This window comes from Salminus brasiliensis, chromosome 9, assembly GCF_030463535.1.
Source record: "Salminus brasiliensis chromosome 9, fSalBra1.hap2, whole genome shotgun sequence".
Taxonomy (NCBI): Eukaryota; Metazoa; Chordata; class Actinopteri; order Characiformes; family Bryconidae; genus Salminus; species Salminus brasiliensis.
Genome location: NC_132886.1, coordinates 2546934 through 2574408, shown reverse-complemented (window position 1 = coordinate 2574408; position 27475 = coordinate 2546934). Strand labels below are relative to the sequence as shown.

The 27475-nt window shown below is 39.0% G+C and overlaps 1 protein-coding gene across 3 annotated transcripts in view; it reads left to right on the top strand.

Annotated features, from left to right (window-relative positions):
• Window positions 1–27475, top strand: part of greb1l (GREB1 like retinoic acid receptor coactivator) — a 76747-nt gene that overhangs the window by 23864 nt on the left and 25408 nt on the right. For 2 of the 3 annotated variants that reach the window (XM_072687140.1, XM_072687137.1), the window contains exons 2-6: window positions 22282–22399; window positions 24707–24866; window positions 24943–25119; window positions 26507–26683; window positions 26861–27037. In XM_072687140.1, coding sequence (XP_072543241.1) covers window positions 24710–24866; window positions 24943–25119; window positions 26507–26683; window positions 26861–27037 — 688 coding nt within the window. In that variant the 5' untranslated portion in view covers window positions 22282–22399; window positions 24707–24709. Of the gene's footprint in view, window positions 1–13998; window positions 14192–22281; window positions 22400–24706; window positions 24867–24942; window positions 25120–26506; window positions 26684–26860; window positions 27038–27475 lie in introns of those variants that run through there. The other variant, XM_072687139.1, reaches the window with a different exon arrangement.

Below are 27475 nucleotides of genomic sequence, written 5' to 3'. Positions count from 1 at the left end.
GTTGGGGAGGAGGGGTGTTAATAAATGACGCTGGCTGACCTTTTGTCCTGCAGTGGGATTTGGTTGAAGGTTAAATGCCTCGTCCTTAAACCCAAAGAGCACAGCAAGGTCAGTGCTGCGGTCAGCACAAAGACCGCCCACAGCCTTTAATGAATTAACTCTCTCACACACAAGTTTGTATTCCTATCTGTATGGGCTGCTTTCATTGACTTGGGTGTTACTGTGTCTCTGTAATGTTAGGAGGAGATCTTTTTTTTATTTCACTTCAAACAAACAAACAAACAAACAAACAAAACAACAGTGTGTAACCAGTCCAACGTCCCCATAAGGTCAATTGTTCTTGTTTCCCCTAATTCTGGCCACATTGGGTCCCCACAAAGTACTAAATACATGGTGTCACACACATATACGTGCTTGTATTCCTACTATTTTGTGTTTTATGGCATTGTATTTGACTTCTGTGATACTGTAGACAAGCCTAGCTGTAATTTCAGCAACTGAAAGACAATATTACAAATTAAAAGTTAAAAATAATTCATTAATAAATTAATTAATTCATTAATAAAGGCCTGTTTGTTCTGGATACATTAGAATATACCTGGTTTCTATCATCCTGATGACATTTGGACCCCACAAAGCACTAAATACACACATTCACACACAAACACACACACACACCCTCTCACACACTCTCTTGACCCCTCTGAAGGCCCACCCACTCCAATCAGGTTTATAACTGGACCCTAAACTTCCCGTGGCTTAATGATGATGACTTCTTCATCTGCCCAAATGCCCTCCTTTTGTCCCCCCCACCCCCTTACACCCAAACTAACCCTAACTATACCCCCCCCATCCCTCCCTTATCACCCCCCTTCCCCACACCGCTCACTAAGGGGCTAATCCTCTCCAACAGGCCTCCCTCTCTCTCCCTCTATCTCTCTATCTCTTGCATTTTGCCTCCTTTTCTTCTTGATGACTTCAGTTGTACCTTTCTGTCTCAGACCCCCCCCAGACCATCTTCCAACCCCCCACCCTCCCAGCTTTCAGATTTGCACTTCAGCACCCCAGCATGGGCCTGTGTGAAGGCCTTTAATAGGTAAATGAGCCTCTGCCTCAGCCAGCCACGGGCTGCTGGAGGGGGGTTGGTGGGTTGGCGTGAGTGGTTCACGTGGGTCCACGTGGATCTCACATGGGGCTGAAGGACTCGCAGGCTCATTTGTTAGTCCATGACCCGTCACTCAGATATGAAGGGTTCAGAGATTTCACCCCCTTCAAGTCCAGAGTCATTATGCTCATTCTGCTGCACCGCTGACTAATTACTGACTTCTGGTCCAGTGGATAACCTGAAATGGTACCATGTCCAGTGACCTCAAATGGTACAAAGATAATGAGTGAACTGACAGAGCTGTAGAGCAATGAAATGAACTAAAAACTAATCAATATATATATATTTCTTAGTGAACAAATGATTTGAACTTTGACAATTGATGTAAACAGTATAAAAAATCCATAATTTAACACAAACCTCTCATAATGACTAGAAAACAAGGTGAGGACCGTCTCCTACACCATCAGAAGACTCGGAAACTGGAGGAAGCTGAAGAGCTCTGGTACAGGAAGAGGCCTGACCCACTCAAACCCACACCAGCACCAGAAGACCAGTTTCTGAGAGTCAGCAGCTTATGAAAACAGTGTAGGGTGTTCTAAAACTTTTGACCAGTCGGTGTAATGGTGTTCCCTTAGATAAAATAGAAATATGGCGCAGGTATCTGTCACTGTACTATGTACAGAGAAATGTGTCCTCTGCATTTGACCCATCTGTGGTAGTGAACACACACACACACACACACACAAACACACACACACGTAAACTAGGGGCAGTGAGCTCACACACACACCCAGAACGATGGGCAGCCAACTCCAGCACCCAGGGGAGCAGAGAGGGTGAAGGGTCTTGCTCCAGGGCCCCACAGTGGCAGCTTGCCGAGCCCGGGTATCGAACCCACAACCCTGTCATCCCTGTCAAACCCAACCAGATCAGCCAGCTGAACAACCCTGGTTTCTGCTAACTGCCCAGATAGCGAGTGAGTCATGGCCCAGATCCATCTAATCACTCTAATGACTGCAAAGTTTGAGTACAGCAACCATTAAACAATTAACCAACATATATATATATAGTTATCAGATACAGTCAAGTCCAAATATTTATGGACATCCCTTCTAATGAATGCATTCAGCTACTTTAAGCTGCACCCATTGCTGACACAGATGTGCAAATGCACACACACACTCCACAGCTTGTCTAGTCCCTGTAGAGAAGCACTATAGCCAATAGAATAAGACTCTCTGGAGCAGATCAACATTATGACCCTATTGGCTCCATGCTGCCTAATGCCAGGCGTGGGCTAGCAGAGGGGTATAAAGCCCCTTTAAACCCTGAACCCCATCCCGTCCCATCACTGACCCTGGTTGTTTTATTATGGTAAGTTGACTTCTGGTAAGTCAAAGAGTCATAAACTATATGTATTAACTTATATTTAATAGGCCCTAAAATAGAGCCCTGTGGGACTCCACTACTAACGCTTAACCAAACAGTCACCAAATAATTCCCAGCAGTTCAGTGATTCTGCGTCAGGACTAAAATCTGAATAATGAATAATGAGCCTAGGGTTCGAGGGATTGACAGTGTTGGAGCTGAGCTGCCGTGGCTGTGAGCGCTGGGTTTGTTGTTTCTGACGCTTCCGCAGCTCCGGCGTGAACCGGCACCTCCAGCTCACACCTGATGCTCATTTGTCATTACGTTAAAATTGCATTTCTTAGGCACGTTCTTCTCAATTGTGTTGTTTTTATGGAGGACAAGAGTTTGTTCACGCTTTACAGTGAGGCTTTTGTTGAGGTTCACTAAAACCAACCTGGCAAACGTTGGGCTGCTTTCCCACCCTAGTCTTGAACTAGGCTACAACACTTTAGTCTAGGATTATATATCACCCACCAGACCTCCAAATGTGCATGAGCATCAGCCTGGTCATGCCTGGTCCTGCTGGTCGAATATCTTGGTCTTGCTGGTCAACCAGCATGGTCAAGCTTGGTCATACTGGTTATCAAACCTGGTCAAGCTTGATCATGCTGGTTCAGAAGCTAAACCATCAAACTGAGCTCTACAGGAACACGCCCTATACTGGTTAAGCGCTAGGCTGGTCAACCAGTGCTGGGCGATATGGTAAAAATACTATATCACGATATTTAAAGACACAATATTTATCAGGATACATGTGTGTAATCACAGACTATAAACATCTGTATCAGATTCTTATAAGCTACTATTCAGATCCTCTCCTGTACTGAATACAGTGATTTATACTCAACATCTGCTGCTCTTCATCTCATGAACCCTTCAGTCTAATTACACTGTTAGTAATGAAACCTGCAGCTGATCAGTGTTTATTACACTAACAGTCTCCTCCATATGATCAGAGAAGAATACTGTGTATCACAATAACAACATTTATCACGGTACAATAAAATATCGCCATATTGCCCAGCTCTACTTTTACCCATTAGAAATAAAACCATGATTGGTTGAGTCCCGTCTTAGTAACTATTGGATCTACCATAGAATGAAAGATTCTGATTCATAGCGCTTTTTTCACATTTTTTTAAATGTTACATTTTTAGAACTTAACTTTTTAAGCATTAAATTTTTAGATTTTATCATTTTAGATCTTGAAACTTTCTTATAATTTGTAGAAATAACATTTTTGAAAATTTTAATTTTTTAGATCTCATGTTTTTTGATTTGCTAATTTTGTACATTTTTAAGATCTCAGGTTTGATGACTTTTCTAGATTGGGAACTGACCTATCAGCTGTGTTATCTATCATGTTTCAGGATCTTTTAGATCAAACCGGGTTTGCTTTTCCATTAGACATTTCAGCTTTTCAGTTTAAATACAAGATTTTTTAGCTCTCAGACATCATTAAATCTTTTAATTAATTTAATTTTATTTATTTAATTTTTGTGAAAGTGCTAGAAGATTCTGAGAATCCTGATTTGAGAGTTGAGACGTCCTCACTGTTGTTCTAAAACTTTTGACTGATTCTGTAGTGAATGAATTGCGACAGCGCTGAATGGGTATCAGAAGAAAGCAGAAAGCGCTCTTACAGTTCTCTCTTTGTGAGAGAAAAGGCAGGGCAGGAGGATGAGTGATGGACAATAGGCCGGTCAGATAACTGACTGACTCCATTGTTTTTACAGAAAGCCTCTTTTTAGCTAAAGGAAACCTCTCTCGCCCTCCTTTCTCTCTGTCCAACGAGCCTCCGAGCCGCGAGAGCCTGAAGTTGAAGATAAATGACACGGCCAAGCTCCGGCTTTCCCTGGAACAGCTGAACTTGTGCTCCTGTGCACAGAAAAGTAAACTGTAGTAAAAGTAAAGTGGACTGAAGCAGATCTACCACCTGAGCCGCCAGCCAAAATATTCTTTTATATCATTATAATAATATAAATAATATTTAAAAATAATATTATTTTATAATAATAACGTAGACAGTGTAGATGAACACAGACGCTGTCTTTAGGTTTTATTCAGGATTCTGTGTTTTATAGTTTTATAGTACTATTATTATAGCATAATAGTTGCTAGTATAAGTATATAAGTATAAACATTACATCTTGTCGTTTTATAATTTAATTAGAATTTCTAAAATAGAAATAGAAATTCTTTAATTTTAGTATTTTATTAAATTATTTCTTCAATTCCAGTCTGTTCTTTCCTCAACAATCCAGGATATGATGAATGAACTGAGCTGGAATTGATCATTTATCAGCAGTTTCTCTTAGATTTCTTAAATTTTAGGTTTTTAAAATCTCATGTTTAATTTTTTCATGTTTAGTTTATTATTGTTCACATTATTAAATTTTGGACTTTTAGATCTCAGGTTTATAAATCTTATATTTTTAGTATGTTTTAGTAAATTTTTTAAATGGTCGGTTTGTAGGCCCCATTTATATCTAGAATATTTTAGATTTTACATTTTCTGAAAAAACTCAACTTTTTAAGCATTACATTTTTAGATTTCATCATTTTAGATCTTGAAACTTTCTTAAAATTTGTGAAATTTCTGGACACATTTTTAGATCTCGTGTTTTTTCCTAATTTTTAAAATTTCTAAACATTTCCTAATTTTGTACGTTTTTAAGATCTCAGGTTTTTCGGCTTTTCTGGATTGGGAACTGACCTATCAGCTGTGTTATCTATCATGTTTCAGGATCTTTCAGATCAAGCCTGGTTTGATTTTACTCCAGCTGGTCAGTTCAGGGTTTCTCTCCTCTGCTGGTTCAGCAGCGGCCGCATATAAATGGGCGATGGGTGGTCCGAATGGATCTGGAAGGGAAAATTCGTGATTAGGCACAGCACAGTGTGGAGACAAAGCTTCCAGATGAGCTCGAATGACAGCATTAATGAGCCTGCTGGCCTAATGGAGGCCGGGCGGGGGTTGGAGGGTCATTGTCCCGGCCGCCTGCCACACAGGTTTAAACCCCATTCGGCAATTTGGGCCGAGGTGAGAAGAGCTATACGGCTTCATTTAAAACAACTGCTCTGGATTTGCTTGTTTAGTTAAAGTGAGGTCAAATACGGCCTAAGTCTGACCCGACTCGGGGGGGTTTCGGCGGGGGGGGGGAGTTAGTCAGTAGTCGGTAAATTCAGAGAGATTTTTAACCAGTGATTTCAGTTCAGGGGTGTTTTGGCAGATAATCGGTCAACCCTGGCTCTTCTGTGTAGTTTCAGAGAGAGGTGTGGTCCAGACTGAGATATATAGCTCAGCTGATTACACACACACACACACACACACACACACACACACACACACACAGTAGTGTTGTTAAACTGACTTTGTGACGAAACACATTGGCTCTGCCCCCACTACAGTTTGTCAGTGTGTGTGTGTGTGTGTGTGTGTGTGTGTGTGTGTTGACTGGCCTGTTTCGTTGTTTGCTTGGCAAATTCTTAGCAGCCTTGACGGACACACAGCACAGCTCAGATAACCAGACCCCCTCCCTCTCTCACCCCCTCTGTATGTATATACAGTATACAGATATACACTACATGTCCAAATGTTTGTGGACACCCCTTCTAATGAATGCATTCAACTACACAGCTTGTCTAGTTTTGTAGAGAAGTACTGCCAATAGAATAGGACCTATCTATCACAGATAATAAGGAACCTATTGGAACCATGCTGCCTAATGCATGCCAGGCGTGGGACATAAATGAGTATAAAGTCCCCCAGCATTGAGCTTTTGCATGGGATGAGTTGGGGCGGATGAGGTCGGGTGGCGATCATCTTGTGAACATCCTGATCTCACTAACGAACGCTCTTGTTGTTGAATTCAATTAAATCCTCAAAGCAATGGTCCAAAATGAGCAGATGTCCCAATACTTTTGTCAATTCAATTCATATATATGTATATATATATAAATATTAGCTGCCTTGTACTAAACCTCAAAACCTTAGAAAGCAGCCCAGGCTGAAACACTCCTTATAACGTCAGTGTGAGTGGGCGGGGCTAAACTGCTGTAGGCTGAATAGGTGGGTATGTGTAACAGTGCTGATGTCCTGCACAGGAGGAACGTCTGAGGAACATCCAGCTTAATGTAATGAGGGCCCTTGCGGCCGGTCATCCAAGTGGGATGGAAAGGTGGGTGGGTGGGGGTTTTCTCTCTCTCTGAAACGTGATCTTTTGTTCCGTGGACGAGGCCACTGGTGATTATTAACTGAAGGCCCACTGTCTGCTTGAGGCTGCAGTCAAAACAGGATCCAGGCTGTGCTGATTAAATCTGATTAGAGCAGCCTAGTGTTTGTTTGTGTGTGTGTGTGTGTGTGTGTGTGTGTGTGTGTTAAAGTCATATGATAGAACCAGGCTTGTCCTGAAAAAGAGAGATTTGTGAATTTTGCTCGGTTTTTGCTGGTGTTGCATGAAGCCGGGAGGGAAAATGCTGGTCTGCACTGTGAATCACAAGCGATGCAAATGAGCCCCAGTGGACTCCAGAATGTCCTCATGCATTTTTTAAGCCTTCCTAAAAGAACTTCTGGTTCTGCACTGTTGTGTGTTCCATCACCATTTGGACAAAAGTATTGGGACACCTGCTTGTTCAGTGTTTCTTCTGAAATCAAGGCTATTAAAAAGAGCTGACCCTGTTTTTGTTAGTTAGGGGTAACTGTCTCTACTGTCCAGAGAAGACGAATGCTTACTACTAGATTTTGGAGGAGCATAGCTGTGAGGATTTGATGGCAATTAGTGACAAGAGCGTTAGTTAGTGAAATCAGGATGATCACCACCACCCTCACCTCATCATCCCCAACTCCACAACCCATCCCGTCCAAAAGTACTGGATGAGAACACAGTTCCTCCACTGCTCCACAGCTCCTCAATGCTGGGGGGCTTTATACCCCTCTAGTCCACGCCTGGCATTATTAGGCAGCATGGAGCCAATAGGGTCATGATGTTGATCTGCTCCAGAGAGTCCTATTCTATTGGCAGTACTTCTTCTCTACATGGACTAGACAAGCTGTGTGTGCATTTGCACATCTGTGTCAGCTTAAATTAGCTGAATGCATTCATTAGAAGGGGTGTCCACAAACATTTGGACATGTGGACCCGCTGGCCATGTTGCATTTGAGGTCGCGCTCAGGGTGGGAAGAGGGTAATTAGCTGGTCAGCAGCTCTGAGAAAGTTCAGTGAGGGTTTTGAAGTGTGATGTTTTGAAAGCATCGAGACCAAAAAGGACAAATGGTTTGCAGAAGATTCTTGTCCCATGTGGACCGCTGACCCCGTTTCCACCCCGAGCGTCCTGTAATCAGCAGGCCGGCTGCCAGATGATTTAGTGGTAAAGGGGAACTGGCAGAGCGTAGGTCTATAACTGATCTCTTCAGATCAGATAAAGCAGCTGAACATGAATCCAGTAAAAAGGAGAAACAAGAGCTTCTCATTCAGAAGAAAGAAAGTTCTGAGATCTTGTCGGTGAGCTAGTCTGAAGAACAGAGCTCAGTTCCTCCAGGGTTCTCCTGGACGCCCCCCAGTTAAGCCAGCACAGCGTGGAGGATGTGTTCAACTCCATCAGCAGCAGCAGCAGCAGCTCACCTGATTTACCATCATTAAGCCCTGATTTACCACCAAACCAGGTGTTGATCTGAGGAGAACTCTAAATAATACTAGACTCCATGAGAGAGGAGAACTTTGGAGATGCTCTAATGATGAACACAGTGATGGAGAACCTCCTCCACTTTCTGTAGGAGTGTTACTAGTGTACACTTTGGAGAGCATTGGGGTGCTAATTAAACTCTGCTGAAGGAAAATGTGCTGGTTTGACAATATTCTATTTGAAATGAAAGTGAAACAGGACCTGAAGGTGAACAGTGTTGATGCCACCTGTGCTAAAGACAGTATCGTTATAAAGGATTCAGTGATATTAAAAGATAGAGCCCATGTATCCATTCAGTATTAGACATGGTGCCAATAGATGCGTATCTACTCCAGAGAGTCCTCTTCTTTTGGCAGTACTTCTCTACAGAAGCTAGACAAGCTGTGTTGGTTTTGCTTTGGCATTTGCTAAAGTATTTTGTAGATATTAATATTAATGATAATAAATGAAGCAGTTTTGAATAACTCAAATATGCTTGGTATATTAATATATTATATGTTTTATATTGGTATTTTAGTAGCATATATAACATTTAATATACTAATACATACACACACACACACACACACATATATATATATATATATATGTATATATAACATCTAATATACTAATATACATATATAACATCTACTATAGTAATATACACATATATATCATCTAATATATTAATATACCAATGTGTAGAACATCTACTATACTAATATACATATATATATATAACATCTAATTTACTAATATATATATATATATATAACTTAATATTCTTATATTACATAAAATAGACCAATATATATAACATAATAAACAAATATATAACAAATGTATATAGATTGTATGTTATATAATATACTAAAATACCAATAATTATAACATATATCAATATATAATTTATAATATACATAATATATATATATATATGTGCATTATATGCAATATATATATATATGTGTGTGTGTGTGTGTGTGTGTGTGTGTTTATTAGTATATTAAATGTTATGTTATATGTTAAAAGTAAGTAAAAGTAAAAGTATGTTAAATGTTATATATACTGGTATATTAGATGTTATATATATTAGTATAGTAGATGTTATATAGGTATATTAATATAGTAGATGTTATGTATAGGTATATACAATGTTATATATGTATATTAGTATAGTAGACGTTATATATATTGGTATATTAGATCTTATATATGTATATTAGTATATTCAATGTTATATATGTATATTAGTATAGGAGGTGTTATATATATTGGTATATTAGATGTTATATATGTATATTAGTATAGTAGATGTTATATATATTGGTATATTAGATGTTATATATGTATATTGGTATATTATATGTTATATATATTAGTATATTAGATGTTATATATGTATATTAGTATAGTAGATGTTATATATGTATATTAGTATAGTAGTAGTCATATATATTGGTGTGTTAGATGTTATATATGTATATTAGTATAGTAGATGTTATATATGTATATTAGTATAGTAGATGTTATATATATTGGTGTATTAGATGGTATTTCTCAGTGTTTCTCAAACTTGTTGCTTGAGGCTCACTGCCCTGCACATTTCAGTGCATTAATACACCCACATTAACTCACTGATGCACTGTTAATCAGCTGCGTAGCTGGATCAGGTGTGTTGGGAGTAAGACTTGTAAACAGCAGTGCAGCTGAAGCTGAATGCTGATGTGTCTGTACTGAGGTCAGCTGTTCACACGGATGATGGATATTCTCAGTAGTAGCACAGATGAAAAGACGAATGTGTGCTGTAGAGGAAAGGGTTAACTGATGAGTTACAGTAGTTTGTCGTTGGGGAGCTGGGGGAGGAGGAGGGGGGTACAGGGTTGGGAGGTTGGTGTAAAAGCTGCCTGAAGCTTGAAGGAACCCGACTCTTCTCTGTTTGCGTTCTAGATGTGCGTCCTGTCCCTGTTTCCTCAGGGTCCATTCTTTTTTAGCAGGAAATGCTAATCCAGCATCCATCTTTGTCCAATCTGGAGCTTCTGGCGAACTCTGAAGGATGTGTTGCTTTATGTTCCATTAAGCCTGCTGGTTTGAATATGGTTATAATGGTGGTGGGGTTTGGTGGGGTCTTTTGGGGGGGATTTGAGCAATATTTCATAAAAATAATTTAATCCAAACTCCACTTTAATTACAAACGTAGCCAGGCTTAGTGTGTAGATTCGACTGGTTTAGAGATACAACACTAATGTAGCTAACATTACCTCGGACCTGCAAAAACTCAGGGTTAATTTACAGCTTCTGGGGTCAAGTAAGGGGAGGGTGGGGGTGTATGTGTTAGACTGTGTGTGTATACATATACAGTTGATTTAGCTGTTTTACTAGTGCTGAGAGTATCCATCATTTAATAACCATTAACTCAACTGACTTCTGTTGATAATCACTGCTGAAAGTCAGACAATTCTGATAGCTGAAAATCTTACAATCACTCAAACTCATATTTACACTGACAGAGACCCACTGTAATACTGAATTACACCAATATTCACACATTTCTACAAAATAGTCCCCAAACAAAACAATTAGCTACAAATTCTATTAGGTGTTCACTGACTGGAAGACGATGAAGCATAATGTATTTCATGTGCTGTTACTTTTACACACCATATTTATTCAATGAATTAGTGTGTAGAAGTTAAATTGAATAAATAAACAGTAATTATGCTTTATAATGTGCAGAATTGTACCAAACATTTGCATAAGACTGAATGTCTTAGAAATTAGTCTTTAAGAGACATTTAACTCATTTCTGCTTATTGTGAGAAAGTTGTCACATTAACATGATCTTACTGTATGAAATTATTCAACTAAATGAAATTTCTTTCATTATAAATTACATAATAAATTTAACAACTTGAGCCCAGGTTCCCAAAAGCATCGTAGTGATCTTTACTTCCTGCAAAAACTAAATCTATAAACCCAGGTTAGCAGTAATCTCAGATTTCCAGTGAAAAACTAATAAACTTTATTTAAAGTATTTAATTTATTTAAAGTTTATTTAATTATTTAATTACATTTATTTATTTACAGTAACCTTTTATAAAAGTGCGGTTTGAACTGAATTCTGGTTCTTCTACCGAACTCAACAGGGCTAATTTACAGTTTCAGGGGTCAAGTAAGGGGAGGGAGGAAGGGGGTGTATGTGTGAGACTGTGTGTGTATACAAGGCAAGGCCAAGAGACAAAATGCCAAGGTCTGACCCCGCATTCCTTCCCAAGTGTTCTCAGTTTGCCATGGGTTTTTCCTTATCATCAAATTGGGGCCCAATAAAACTGGGAGTGGTCAGGCTAAAGGCCAGGAAGGCCAGATGAGAGCTCATGTCAGATTTCAGCTTTTCCCACCCCCCTCTGCAACCGACCGGCCAACATTTCTGGAGTCGCAAAGATTAAAAAAAAAGGATGATTTTGCCGAGCAGTGTACAGTGGGGTCTGAAGGTCCGGGACCACCATGAGAATCTAAGACTTAAGCACTGAACATATTAAAAGAAGTCGTGAAGAAATCGTGAAGACTGAAGCTGAAGGTTTTGACGCTGACCATCTTAGGGTCAGATCTCCAGTAGAGTCTGGGTCAGTGGTTTTACACAAACCTGGGAATCCAAGCAGCTCGAGTTCGTAACCCTCAATAAAGCAGAGGGAGACTAAAGATTTAGATAGAAATACTTTACTTTAGAATAAAAATAGGTTCTAAATGGTCAAGCGAGCATCACACACAAAATTCTGTTCAACAGATTACGTCATTTATAATGAAATAAATAAATGAATACATTTAATTGAATAAAAAACAAAACACACAGGACCTGAATATTCTTAATTTTAAAATGATTATAGTGTATTTTTAGACGTTTTAGATGTTTAGTGATGTCATAAGAAACGTGTCTTAAAGGGGTAAATTTGATAAATCAATTTTAATATACATTCATTTAACTATTTCTAGTACATTTCGGATGGTTTCAGTTTCAGACCATTAAACGAACACACAATGTAGGCTGCTGGAGGCCAGCTTAGGTAATCAAACTGTTTAAAAAGTATTATTATTTTTATTATTATTAATAATAAAAATATATATTTTGTGCCTACATTTTCTTCTCTAAAATAACCACAATAATTTCATACAATAAGATCCTGTGAATGTGACAACTTTCTCACAATAAGCAGAAATGAGTTAAATGTCTCTTAAAGACTAATAAAATTAGACATTCAGTCTTATGCAAATGTTTGGTACACTTCTGTACATTATACAGCATAATTACTGTTTATTTATTCAATTTAACTTCTACACACTAATTCATTTAATAAATATGGTGTGTAAGAGTGACACATGAAATACATTATGTTTTATTGTTTTCCAGTCTGTTAATTCAGTAAATATCTAATAGAATTTGTAGCTAATTGTTTTGTTTGGGGACTATTTTGTAGAAATGTGTGAATATTGGTGTAATTCAGTATTACAGTGGGTCTCTGTCAGTGTAAATCAGAATTGTCTGAATTTCAGCAGTGATTATCAACAGAAGTCAGTTGAGTTAATGGTTATTAAATGATGGATACTCTCAGCTCGTACACTGATTAAAAATTGTAAAACAGCTTATGTATCTCATAATGACTGATATCACATGTAGTCGTATGCAGAATCTTGGGCACCCCTGATCAAAAGACCATGATCATGTATAGTTGATGTTTTGTGTGTAAGTCAGATATTCCTTCTACACATTATAAAGCATAATGATGGTTTATTTATTCAATTTAAACTAGAAATAAATGCATTTAAATATAGTGTGTGCAAAAAAACGACATCTTAAATATTCTGTATTGTTAAATCAAGTAAATGAATAGAAATCGAATTGTTTTCTTTGAGGACTATTTTGCATTGTGTGTAAATATTGGTGTAATTCAGTATTCAGCGGGTCGCTGTCGGTGTATTTAGAAGTTAAGTGATTGTAAAATTCCCATCTATCAGAATTTTCTGAATTTCAGCTGTGATTATCTACAGAGGTTGATTGATTATGTGGTCAGTAAATGATGGACATCCTATTCAGTAACACATATAGTAAAGTGCAGAAATGGCCTTTAAACGGTCTGCAGTACCCTCATAATGCTAAATATCACATACAGCCTTATGCAAAAGTTTGGGCACCCCTGGTCAGATGAATTATATAGTGTAGTTGATAGTGTAAGTGTAAATACGTCACATCCTCTTTAGCTCTGGACCCTTTTTTGCAGGTATAAAACAAGTTAAAGTTAAATAAAGAAAAAAATGTGATTTATTGTTTTCCAATCTGTTAAATGTCATTATTCAGTTTGTTACACTTGAATTATTAGCAACTCCAGGGGTGCACAAACTTTTGCATAATTCATAATACCTTCCCCTGCACAGATCTGCATTTTTGGCAGCTGAGCATCTGTGTGACGTACACGTGGCTGGCGGGCGCAACACACGTGTGTGTGTGTGTGGGGTGGATGGTGCTGGTTTCCTTGAGAGTATCAACCACCATCACCCCCACCTCTCTCTCACACACACACACACACATTGGAGCATCTGTCACCCCGGGGGGTCAGTGAGGTCTAAGATGAATGAGTCTTCTGGGAATGCCCAAATGGCTGAAAAGAGGGAGGGGACAGGGTGTGTGTATGTATGTGTGTGTGTATGGGGGAAGGGTGTGTGTGTGAGAGAGAGAGAGAGAGAGAGAGAGAGAGAGAGAGGGAGAGAGAGAGCTAGTGTTACAGTCACAGTGAGCAGGGACTGAAACAGTGGCCGTGAGCGGAGGGTTTGGGTTCTGGAGGTAAAGAGGGAAAACAGGGGGAATACCGGCTCCCTCGCTTGGACTACGTTCCCGTTTTTGGCCGTAGCAGAAAGGACCCTACTTTCAGCATGGACGTTCCTTACTGACCGCTGTGGACTTTTTTCTCTGACCGGGGCTTTGAGAGGCACACTCCACACCATGGCAGAGTATTAAAGGTAAAAGCCGTGTGACGTTAGGTCTCTCACTAATGTGGTGTTGATGGCTTCGGCCTCTTAGCACCTATAATATATAATATTAGGTAAAGCTGGGATAATGGGGCCTGCAGCCGTTTTTTCAGGTTTCCTGCTGTAGAGGAGCATTTCTGTGGCTTGCTGTGGTCGTGGTGCTGTAATTCATTAGATAACATCTCAGAACATGGTGGTGTTAAGTACAGCTGGGATGTTTAAATGCTGTAAAACAACAACGGAAATGTATGAAGGTGTTTTATAATGAAACAATTTGTAAAAATGGTGTAGTTTTAGGAGATTGATGGAGAAATTGTTCTTAATTGAATCTTTTTTAACCTAAAAATTAAAACAAGACATGTCTACAAATAGTGTAAGAAAAACAAACAAAACAAAAAACATCAGAAATGTAAGAATGAAAAAACACACACATGTTTAATTTGTGATCTAATTTCTAATGAAAACATTAAACAAACAAAAAAAAGTGGTGTGAAATGAAAAGTTGGTAAAATTAGCTTAAAATAAAATTTTTTATCTAACTAAAATTAAAATTAAGTAAACCTTTTTATTTGTTATATATCTTAAAATGTTCACACTATGTTAAAAGACAGTTGTCATGTTTACATTGCAAAAACAACAGACTTTTATGTTTTAAAAAAGGGGCGAATATAATTTTAATTAGTGATTAGGGTTTTGTTTTTTAATCAAACATTGTGGAAATTGTTGAATTTCAGTAGATAGAGAGACATTTTAGCTTAATTTAACATTGTTTTTATTTTAAAACATTTACATAATGCGGAAGGGCAGCTGGAATATTGGTGTAAAAAAAACTAAACAATAAACTTTCATGTAAATAAGGGCAAAGATAAATTTAGTTTAGTGAATTTAGGTGACTTTAAATAAAACATCTATATAAAATTATAATTATGGTAGAGTTATAGCAAAAGAAAAGAAAAAATAGCTTAATGTTACCTTTTTAATGTAAATCTACTAATGTAAGTCAATTGTAAAGCTAAGCTAAAGCTAAATAAAAAAAGTACTGGTTCATTCATCTGTAAGTGTTCACAGGGTGGACGGGCAGTGGTGTAAAAGTTGAAAAAGAAAAGGTACAATATTTTTTTGTAAAATATTTATGTGGAATAAGAAGTTTAAATAGTGAAGTGAGGTGAAGTGGGGCTTCCTCGAGCTGATGAGGAGACCTGAGTGGTCAGTGGTGAAAGTCTTGGTCAACAGAAGATTCTCAACTCTGCCTCTAGTGTTAAATCTTGAACTTGTGGCATTTCGCACATTTGATTTTAGCTTAAAACTGCAGCCTTCAGGCCGACTGTGTAGCAGTATGAATTATTCAGTATCTAATATCAAACTAAATTTAAATAAACTTAAATAAAAACTTAAATAAAAAAACAGAAATTGTTCTGTTAGTGGTTCCTTGTGAATTGCAATGGTTCTGTGTAGAATCAGAGCAAGTCAAAGAACCAGTTCAGTGCTTTTTTTGCCAGGTTAAATGGTTCTTAATTTACAAAGAAATCCAGTTGTAGGCATTTCTACAGCTCTAAGAACCATTTGGATGCCCTGTCTGGTTCTTTGCATTGGTGGTAGCCCTTCTGTAGATGGTTCTGGATAGAAACCTAAAATAAAATAGTTCTTAGTAACACCCAAACGAGTCAAATAACCCCTTTCCTGTACTGTATAGAACACAATGTAGTCTTTAGAGCGAGGTTAGATCTTCAAGTCATGGTTTCCAGTGTTTCCAGTTTGCTGGATTAGATCTAAGCAAGCATTCATTCAGCTTTCTCACAGTCATGAGCTTTTATAGAAAGTCTGATTGTTTTAAGCTGCAAATTCAAGGTTGCAGAGTTAAGAGGACCTGATTAGATCAAACAAGCCATTCAGATGCTCCTTCTTCTAGTCCTCGCGTTGATAGGCTCACAGAGTAATGGCCTTATGTCAAGTTTCTACCATGTGGCTTTCTAACTCCCCTGCGAAGTCATAAAAAGGGCGTTTTGTATTCTTTAGCTGAGACGTGCCGTTTAGCAACGTTTCACTTTCCTCCGAAAGGCCTGGAATGATCTGGGTTGAGGGGGAATTCCTCTTCTCCCGGCCTGTTCTGAGCTGGGTAGATGTGATTAGATAAAAAAGAGGAGGACAAAAGGAGAGAGAGCTGAAAAGGACTGAGAGAAAAGACACTGATAGTGAAGGGAGGGGTTCAGAACACAGCACCCAAACACTGCCCACGTTCGAACACTCTCATTTCTTCAATAGTACTTGACCTTGTGGCTGTTTTCTTTCATTTTTCACATTTTTTCATATATTTCCATTTTTTTTTCCTAGTTACGTCTACACCTATAGACTAGATTACATCAGTGTAGCTCAGCAAGTATAGAATTAGTACGTAACCTAGTTTGGCCTGGAGCACCTTCAGTCCTATGAAGAACTGACGGCCTCTAAGTTCTAACAGAAATGTCCTAAACTGAATAAATCCCAGATATTAAACACTGGACAATGTCCGAATCCTCTCGACCCCTCTGTTATGGTCTACTGTAATAAACAGCAGTAATGTATCTGGGTCAAATCGACCTGAAAAAGCTAAAAAGTCATTTTTTATTTTTTTTCTGAAACTTTAACTCAATTAATATAAATGTAATCAATATTTAGTGGAATTGAAATGTCACACTTTACAGATCATGGTTTACTGAGGATAATTCACAAAAATAAACGATAAATGATTTGGCCTCAGTTTTGGTCTGTTATTGCTTTTTACTTCCATTATTTATATTATGTATATAGTGGTAATTTATCTAAGATTTTGTATCTGAGTGTCTTGCTATCCCTTTCTGCTGACACTGAGAATTTCCCCACTGTGGGACTAATAAAGGATTATCTTATCTTATCTTAAATTTGATATTTTTACCCCCTTCGAAGCCTCTTTTGTTACTACTGGGTCAAATCGACCCAAACAGTATGTGTGTAATATAAACATATATTAACATATATTAACATTAACATCCATTTACATGCTCATTATACTGATTAAGCCCAGCAGCTCCAAAAATAATGTCAAAATCCTGTATTTTTAAGAAGTCAGGTCAGTTTTAACTGCCAACGTAACAAGAGAGTTAAAAAAACGGTGGGTGAATAAGGTCCCATGTTCGTGATAGAGATGTATGAGTGTGAAGAACCTTTTAAAGATCTGAAGAACCTTCACTTCACTGATTAAATGAGTTCTCCTCTCTCAGCATGGTTCTTAATTTGGAAGAACCATGCCATCGTTGGAAGAACCCTCTGAAGGGTGAAGGGAGCAGACTGGGTTGCTGGGCGGGTTGCTGGTGGCAGCTGAAGGTGGTTGAACTGGGTTCAAGGTAAACTCGGGTCTTGGGGGTGTTGTGTCTGCTGGGCAGTGTGTTTTGTCTCGGTTCTCCGGTGTTATTCACAAACGTCTCTGTTGTGGGATTCTCAGGCTGCCTTTCTGTATTGGTAAAGGAGCAGTTTTAAAGCGGGGCAGATGGCCCTTTGGCCAACTGTTCGCCACTCTGTCCGGGTCAAAGGTCCGTGCCCTGGATTCTGGAACAGACCCTGGATTTTTGGTATCTCGGGGAGAGAGTGGCTGCTGTACTGGTGGTCTTAAGGTTTTCCGTTTCTTTTTTTAGAGCTTCTCAGGCTTAGCGGGACGGCTTGGTGACGTGAGCTCAGCTGTTTTTATTGTGATGAATGAAATCACACTGTGCTTTTCTGATTGGATATCGTGGATATCGTCAGTAATTCAGGAGCACAGACTGGATGTTTCGGTACAGAGATTGGAATGTGTAAAACCAGTAGTACTGATAGTTTTGATTGGATGTTGCCATTCTAGCTTGTCCCATGACATATTGTGTAGCATAGGAGTGTGTTAAAGTATCGTGATATTAAATTCACGCTGCATCGCCCACCCTTCTTCTTCAGAACGACCTATTTGACTCGTTTTCTGCAACTTTTTAAACACTTTGTTTTGCATTTTCTGCTCACTGAGCTTCTGAGCTTGACTGTTTTTCTGACTTTTTTTAAATTATTAAACATGTAGTTTTTATTAGAGTAGCAGTCAAAAGTTTGGACACAACTTCACAAGTTAAAATATCGTATGTTGTATTAAAAATAGGTTCTCTGGCTATTTCTGGTGCTACATATAATGATATAAAAGCTTCCACAGTGAAATCACCTATGAAAGGGTTTTCATTAATGCAGGCACTGAAACCATTTAACCATTTAAGCAAAATGTCTCTGGGCTGTCATGGTTCAATGTATAACTGTGTATACAATCAACTATTTGACCAAGTACATTGAAATGAGAACATTGAAATGGTTCCACAATGGGTTTCCTTTACTAAAGAATCCTTAAAGAACCCCTTTGTAGAGTGTACTTCTACTTCATACTGCTTTCTATGTTGTGACAGCATATAAAACTATAAAAAATATAATATAATAGAATAGAATATACATATATATATATATCTTTTCCAGTATGATAAACGCACAGGGTCTCAGTTATTGACTGGTACAGTATAAATAGGCAGTGTTTTGCTTTACACTGGGGATAAAGGTATAATTGATATACATATAGGGACATAAAGACACATAGATTAGATGCTGGTGATTCTTCAGTTGAGCTGAATTACAATACTGTTCAGTACAATACAGTCATTTCTACAGTCCAGTCTATCCTCCACTATTCTGTATTCAGTAGGAATCATTTCCCAAACATTCCTAATGGAATTACTGTGAGGTCAAATATTTACATCCCTAATAGCACACCTAAATTAGCTCCTGAAAGGCCTGTTAATTACCTGATAGGGTTACCAGGTGTGTTGGAGGAGGGAGAAAGACAGGTATGTGTGGAGTACAGGGTCTGCAAGATTGCGGGAATGAAGGCCGCTGCATAACTGAGCCCTGATGGTGAGATAAGGCCCGCTGTACCTGCAGGCAGTGTGTACAGGAGTGTGTTTAAGGACCCATTTAAATGTCATTACCAGTCAGACTGGACCCCTCATTGTCCTGAGGGCAGGGAGGCGCATGCTTTCGGACACTGTGTCCTCACACACGCTCATTCCCATGGCGAGGTCATGGTTCACGATGCACTGTAAAGGATGACATACTTGCAAAGGATCTGCATAGTTCATATACACAGATCTGATATTTGTCATTATGAGATTGTAATTACAATATTTTACGACTGTTAAAACTGAAAATAGACAGTATATATTTAATTCAGGTAGTTTAACTTTATATGATTTCCATACTATAAGTAAAAACGTCTTAAAAACAGATAAATATTAAACCTCATGAGGAATATATAGTATTAAAACTACTTTCCTTATTTTAAGGCATTTCATCCAGTAAAATGAGTACACTACTCTGGTAGATAACTGATCTTATATAGTTATAACAGCTTTTGTATAGATTATATGGAATAATCTTAAAAATAATCTCAAAAGCATCTTAAAAAAACAATATTATGGTATTATATCAACAACATCTGGACAGTTTTACTCATTTTAAGTATAGTATTGATCAGATGAAACTAGTTTACTGCACTGTCAGATTATCTAAATTGGTACAATGACTTAAAATGCTTAATTATGTCTGTTATTGTGTTGTATTATATATTCTGTATGATGTCATACATACTTATTATATTATTACATATTATATTCTGATGGTAATCTTATAATGACTTATAGGCAAACCGCCTATGTTTAAGATGTGTTCACAAGCCTGGTTTGTTGCCCGGGTAGTTGTGTGTTGTAACAGGTTGGAAACTGGTTATTGTGTAAATAAACAACAGAGAATATGAATAGAAACAAATACCACACAAAATGCACATATCCCGGTATGCCCAGTTCACAGGTATGGATATTTACAGGAATACAGCTCAGGTTATGAGAATAAATGGCTGTTCTATTAACTCCATCTCTGTTCTCTCTCTCTATTGTATTGGTTTTCGTTCCTTATTGTCGCTCTGTTTGTGTTGTTGATGTGAGCCATAAGTGCCTCTGCAGTATTGATTATCCATATCTGGTCCCTCTGTGGCTGTGTGGGAGAGTTTGATGGATCTTGTATGTTATAATGAGAGGCACTAATGGGCATTCTTGGTTAAGGCTTAATTCTGCATTAAGTCCTGTTGGTTAATGTTTCTGACCTGAGCTGTGGAACCTGACCCTGAAGTGTAACACATGACGTGTGAGATCTTAAAGATAGTCAATATATTGAATGTCTCCCATTATGGGATATAATTACTGCGTATTTCTGGACTTTTTATTTAGTTTCAAGTCACTTCATCTAGTTAAATGAGCTTATTCTTTTGGCAGACCACTCAAATTGTTAACACATTGTTACTGTGTGTATATATATAATGTCCACAATCCACATTCTCATTCTGACAGACTGTAATACACTACAGGAAGTGTAGGGGGCGCTCTATAATGCTCTATAATGATCATATGATCCACACGCTCATTCTGGCAGACTGTAATACACTACAGGAAGCATAGGGGGCGCTCTATAATGCTCTATAATGATCATATGATCCACACGCTCATTCTGACAGACTGTAATACACTACAGGAAGCATAGGGGGCGCTCTATAATGCTCTACAATGTTCATATGATCCACACACTCATTCTGACAGACTGTAATACACTACAGGAAGCGTAGGGGGCGCTCTATAATGCTCTATAATGTTCATATAATCCACACATTCATTCTGACAGACTGTAATACACTACAGGAAGCGTAGGGGGCGCTCTATAATGCTCTATAATGCTCATATGATCCACAAGCTCATTCTGACAGACTGTAATAAACTAAGGAAAGCGTAGGGGGCGCTCTATAATGCTCTATAATATTCAAATGATCCAAATTCTCATTCTGACAGACTGTAATACACAGTTTTATGTAGTTTCAGTAGTTATTTAGACTCGTAGTGTAATAGAAGTTGACGTACCTGCATTTTTTTTTATAGAAAACATATTTACTATAAAAAAAACATTAAATTACAAAATTAAAGCATAAAATAATAAAATAAATAAAATCAACTGAAAGTGCTCATGGTTTTTCCTTAGGACTGATTGGGAAAAGGGTTCCTGGAGAATTTTAACAAACCCCCCCCTGAGGCTGAAGGGATCACGAAGGGCCATCCATCACCCTTATCAGCTCTGCTACATATGTTAAAGTGCTCCACAGTCTAAACACAGTCAGATTACATCTGCTTCTGTACAGCTCAGCATACACCCCGACATGAAAAATGACCCAGTCCCCCCCAGCCCTTAGCCCAAATCTAGTCAATCAGCCAAGTCACGTTTGGTGTCTGCAAGTTTACTAATGTAGCTGGCAAGTAATGGAAGCTTATGTACACCAATTAGCATGGTGCTAACTGCATGTCTAAAATATCACACATGTCTGTTTAGTGATCTCTAACATGTGATTATTTGGTTTATGGTACTGCATGACTCTCTGTTCTCTATAAACATGGACTGAAGCTTTGTTGGTTTAAGGTGGAAAGGGTTGGGTTGTCGGGTTTGAACCAACATGGTGCTTAAAGCTTGTTAGTACAGCTGAAGTTAAAGCTAGCCTCTTTAACCTGGCCTAGCTACACTCTAAAAAATAAAGGTGCTTTGAATGGTTCTTTGAGCGATGCCCTAAAAGAACCACATTTGATTCCATAATAAAGAACCGAGATCCACCTTAAAACCTTCAATTTAGCAAACTTTTATTTTATTGTTTTACTCATTTCAACTTTTTGCAGAAATGAATCAAACCTAATGAAATCTGTGATCATCTGGTGGAAATGTTTACCTGTGCAGGTGTGTGAGAGGTGTGCTGGTGAATGTTATGGTCATTTCTTTTGATCTTTCTTGGGAATGTCCTGGTCGAAGTTCTGAAAGTTCCTGTTGATGTGGTTCTACCTGTACAGGTGAATGAAAGATAGAGGCGGTGCTAGTGGAAGGTGATGCCAGGTCCTAGCAATGATAATGATTTACCTGTGCAGGTGTGTGGGAATCCCCTGGTGAATGTTATGGTCATTTCTAACAATCTTGTTTTACCTGTGCAGGTGTGTGAAAGGTGTGTTGGTGATGGCCAACTGGCAGAGTTCTACAGTTGACCTCTGACCTATGATGGAGTAAAGGTGACCCGGTTTCTTCACACCTGAGGAGGAAGAACACTCAACGGTACAGTGAACCCTTAGCCTTTATTCAACCCTGTGAACTATGAAGGAGTGAACGTATGACTGGATGCGTTTAAATGGGGAAACCATTGAGGCTTATGCTTATCACATAATGCATATGCAAATATATGCAAATATATTCGTGAACTGAACATTTCTACACTGAAAAGCTACAGGGCTGAAATGTAGTGTGGGTATTGGGACAGCTACTCATTAATTGTTGCTTTTGAAATTATTAAAATGCTGACATTGTTGAAAGCTAGCATGGGCGCTTCAGTGGGCCCTAAAAAGTACTAAAAAGCTAATTTTGCCAAAAACATCATGCTAATGCTCGTTTTTAGCAGCGTTAGCATGTTTGGTTGAGCCCTCAGTGGGTTTTTTTGGAGATGCTAGCCGGGGTCATCAGGTTAAGCAGTGTGCTAGCTGGCTGTCTGTTGCCACAATGGCGGTTGATGTCCTCAAAGAGGCTGACCAAGTGCATCCTGCTGGACGTAGCAGGACTAGCCTTGCAGCTGCAGTGTTTAGCCTTTCAGCAAGGTTGTCTCTGAGGTTTTGACTGTGTTTGATGGCTACCAGCTTACCTTGACCGGGGTTTGCGGTCCTTCCAGACACTCCAGAACTCAAGGACAAAAGACGTGCTGTTCGTAGTCTTGCTAGTGTCTGGGCTGCCTTTAAGGCCACATTTTGTGTTGATGGTTTAAACTAGGTCCAAACAAACTAGCTGGCAGGGGCCAAACAAGAAACACCACCCCCAACCGACTTCACCACGACGCCGCTGGAGCTGCTCATTGCCCTATGAAATAGTGTGTCCCAAACCTCACACTTCTGTGCTGTACATGCTTACACTAATGAGTGCACCTCTAATGGTGGCTAGAGCTTGGGCAAGACTCCTGACTCTACATTCTCCTGCCTGTGTAAAACGATTCACAGGCTGTAAGTGCAACGTTAATGTCATCACTAAAGCAGCCAGCCAGATCCCCTCAACACAGAACTGAGATCTGCAACCCCCTGAAAGCTAGTTTCTCAGGTTTGGGGTAACAGTGTTTGGGTAATGTTGGTGGTGTTGATGGTGTTGTTGGTGTTAGTGGTGCTTTAGTGTTGGTGGTTTGGTATTTTGATGGTGGTTATTGGTGTTGATGGTGTTGGTGATGGTTTGGCGTTGGTGGTTTGGTATTTTGATTGTGGTTAAATGGTGTTGGTTTGGTGTTGATTGTGTTTTGATGGTGTTGGTGGTGGTTTGGAGTTGGTTATGTTGGTGGTGGTTTGGTGCTGATGGTGTTGGTGGTGGTTTGGTGTTGGTGGGGGTTTGGTGTTGATGGTGGTGATGGTTGTTGGAGTTGGTTATGTTTGGTGTTGATGGTGTTAATGGTGGTTGTGGTTGTTGGTGTTGGTGGTGGTTTGGTGTTGATGGTGTTGGTGTTGATGGTGTTGGTGATGGTTTGGCATTGATGGTGTTGATGGTGCTGATGGTGTTGTGGTGATGGTTGTTGGAGTTGGTTATGTTTAGTGTTGGTGGTGTTTTGGTGGTGGTGGTTGTTGGTGTTGATGGTGGTGGGGGTTGTTGGTATGGTGTTGATAGTGTTGATGGTGGTGGTGATGGTTGTTGGAGTTGGTTATGTTTGGTGTTGGTGGTGGTTTGGTGGTGGTGGTTGTTGGTGTTGATGGTGGTGGGGGTTGTTGGTGTTGATGGTGTTGATGTGTTAGTGGTGGTCATGGTTGTTGGAGTTGGTTATGTTTGGTGTTGGTGGTGGTTTGGTGGTGGCGGTTGATGGTGTTGATGGTGGTGGTTGTTTGGTGTTGATGGTGCTGATGGTGTTGGTGTTGGTTATGTTTGGTGTTGTTGGTGCTGATGGTGCTGATGGTGTTGGTTATGTTGGATTGTTGATTGATTGTTTTGGTGTTGATGGTGTTGTTGGTGCTGATGGTGTTGGTGTTGGTTATGTTTGGTGTTGGTTTGGTGTTGTTGGTGCTGATGGTGTTGATGGTGCTGATGGTGTTGATGGTGTTGTTTATGTTGGATTGTTGATTGATTGTTTAGGTGTTGATGGTGTTGTTGGTGCTGATGGTGTTGGTGTTGGTTATGTTTGGTGTTGTTGGTGCTGATGGTGTTGATGGTGCTGATGGTGGTGATGGTGTTGGTTATGTTGGATTGTTGATTGATTGTTTAGGTGTTGATGGTGTTGTTGGTGCTGATGGTGTTGGTGTTGGTTATGTTTGGTGTTGTTGGTGCTGATGGTGTTGATGGTGCTGATGGTGGTGATGGTGTTGGTTATGTTGGATTGTTGATTGATTGTCTTGGTGTTGGTTTCAGATCATGGGAAATTCGTACGCTGGTCAGCTGAAGTCTGCTCGTTTCGAGGAGGCGCTCCATAACTCCATCGAGGCGTCGCTGCGCTCCAGCAGCGGTGACCCCCAGCCCATTTTCACACAGCTTTACCTGGAGCCTGACCAGTACCCCACCCACCTAGACGGTAAGACTGCACTCGATTGGTCAAACGTGATTTGGGTTCTGAATTCTTCAGCTGACTCCTGGCTTTGTTCTTTCAGACATTAAGTCCAAAATGGACTTGAGCCTCAGGTCTGATTCGGCTGGTCATGTACTGACGAACTCCCAGTCGTCCAATGGCCTCGAGGACATGGACGATGAGGACGAATCGGACACCAGCAGCCCACCACTGCCTTACCTACAGTGCCCACCGCCCGACGGCTGCTGCACAGTGGACGGTACCGACCCGATCAAGATCAAGACGTGTTTATGTTTACATTACTGTGTCTGATATTTAGTACCACAGAAGAACATTTAACTTATTTATAACTAATAGATCTACAAACATGATGATGAAAACGACCGTTAATAATAAAACTGTACAGATATAATAATTATTAGTAAAATTAGATAGATTAGGTATAAAGATTAGATTGTCAGATCTTTCCAGAAGGGGGCAGTGCTTATTATTAGACATCACCTTCTTCACAGATCATCTAATAATCAGTGTTTTTTCTTTTATATTATTTTATTATATATTATTTATTATTGTTATTCATTTTATTCCGTTTTTAACTGGTCAGATGAATCACAGCTCTGTTGTTTATGGTAATTACACTATTAATTTACACTATAATAATTATATACATATACATATATAGATATATATATATATACATAAATATTTATTATTGAATATATTATATATATTATGTAATAAATATGTAATGTATAGTTTATTACTTACTTCATATTTTAAAATAAAATAATAATAATAATAATAATAATAATAATAATAATAATAATAATAATTATTATTATTATTATTATTGTTGTTGTTGTTGTTGTTATAGGCAGAGTGTAGTATAGGCCTGTTTACTGGTTTATTTGGATTTCCATTAGTATTTACAGTCCATTAGTTCAATCTACAGCAGCCGTTCTTTATGGGGTCCACAAAACCATAAAACAATATATAGAAAATAAGTAAATAAAGCATGGAATAATAACAGTGGTGCATATGAACATTCATGAACACCTTTAATAATATAAATCATAATATATATTTAACTCAAAATTTTGAGTTTATTTACATGCATAGTCATTCATGGTACAGCAGTGAAATTGATGACTTTCCAATCACAGAAACAAGGTAATACAGGTAAAATATATAATATATTAATAATAATATTATAAAAATATAATAATACAAAATATAAAATGTAAAAGAGCAAACAATAAAAAACATTATATATATATATATATATATATCACAGAGATACATTTTTTTAATTAATAATTTTATATATATATGTATATATGGACATGGTTAAGGTAATCTGAGATATAAGCCGTGTTAAATTAGCAGTGCTTGTTGTTGCTACTAAAAAGGCCCAAAATGTCGCTTTAAAGCCTGATTTGTTTACATCAGTTAAAATACTTCATCACAGACTCGTCCGAGCGGCCCTCCGCCAAGCGCTTCTGTAATTCTGCTCATTTCCTCTGAAGTGGCCCGCAGTGAAAGCAGTGACCGCTTCCTCCTCGACCCTGAGGAACTGAGCCGCTGAGCTCCTGTGCTCTTAACTGAGGCTGTAGTGATGAGTCATGGCCTTCGCTCTGCTTCTCCAGGTTTCTGCCAGGCGGGGAAGGACCTCCGGCTTGTTTCCATGGCGACGGAATCCATCGAGGTGCCGATCGGGTTTGAGCTGGTAGGAGCCAAGTCCCCCAGCATCCCCGAGCACATCCTGGTGTGCGCCGTGGACAAGCGCTTCCTGCCAGACGAGAACGGGAAAAATGCACTTTTAGGTGAGTCCCGTTCCGCATAGAACCCTTAGAAAGGTTCTGTGTTCTACTTAGCGTGGAGATATTATGAGGTGTATTAGGACCTGTTGTGCTTCTCTAAGCCAGAATGACTTCCGTGGCTTCCATGGTCGGCCTCCAGATGCTATCAGTGACCCTGTTGTGTGTGTGTGTGGTGTGCAGGATTTTCAGGGAGTTGCGTGGGCTGCGGTGAGAAAGGCTTTCGCTACTTCACCGAATTCTCCAACCACATCAACCTGAAGCTGAGCACGCAGCCCAAGAAGCAGAAGCACTTAAAGTACTACCTGGTGAAGAACTCTCAGGGCGCGCTCTGCAAAGGAGCACTCATCTGCTGGAAGGGTAAGAACCTGACCCCAGACCGGTGCACACTGCAGATGCACTGTAACTCTAGAACTCTGGAACCGGTTCTAGAGCTCACTGACAGAAACAGAACAGAACAGATTTACAGGTGACGAGAGGGACTGTGTTACACCTTCATTTAGCTGACGAATCCTTAAACCACCTAAACTGAAAGTGCAGTTTTCAGTAGAACCCTTTATATTGCTTTGTCGAACCATTTCATAAAGATTCTGTGTAGAACCATCTACAAAAGACTGTCCCTCAATGTAAAGAGCCCTCTAACCAAGCAAAAAAACATTCAAGCTTCAAGCACCAAAATGGTTATTTGAGGTACCATGGTTTTATTTGATATATATATATATAATATAATATAATGTAATATAATACAAATAAACATATATAGTGTTGTAGACACAATTTCTTTTAATTTTTTAAACA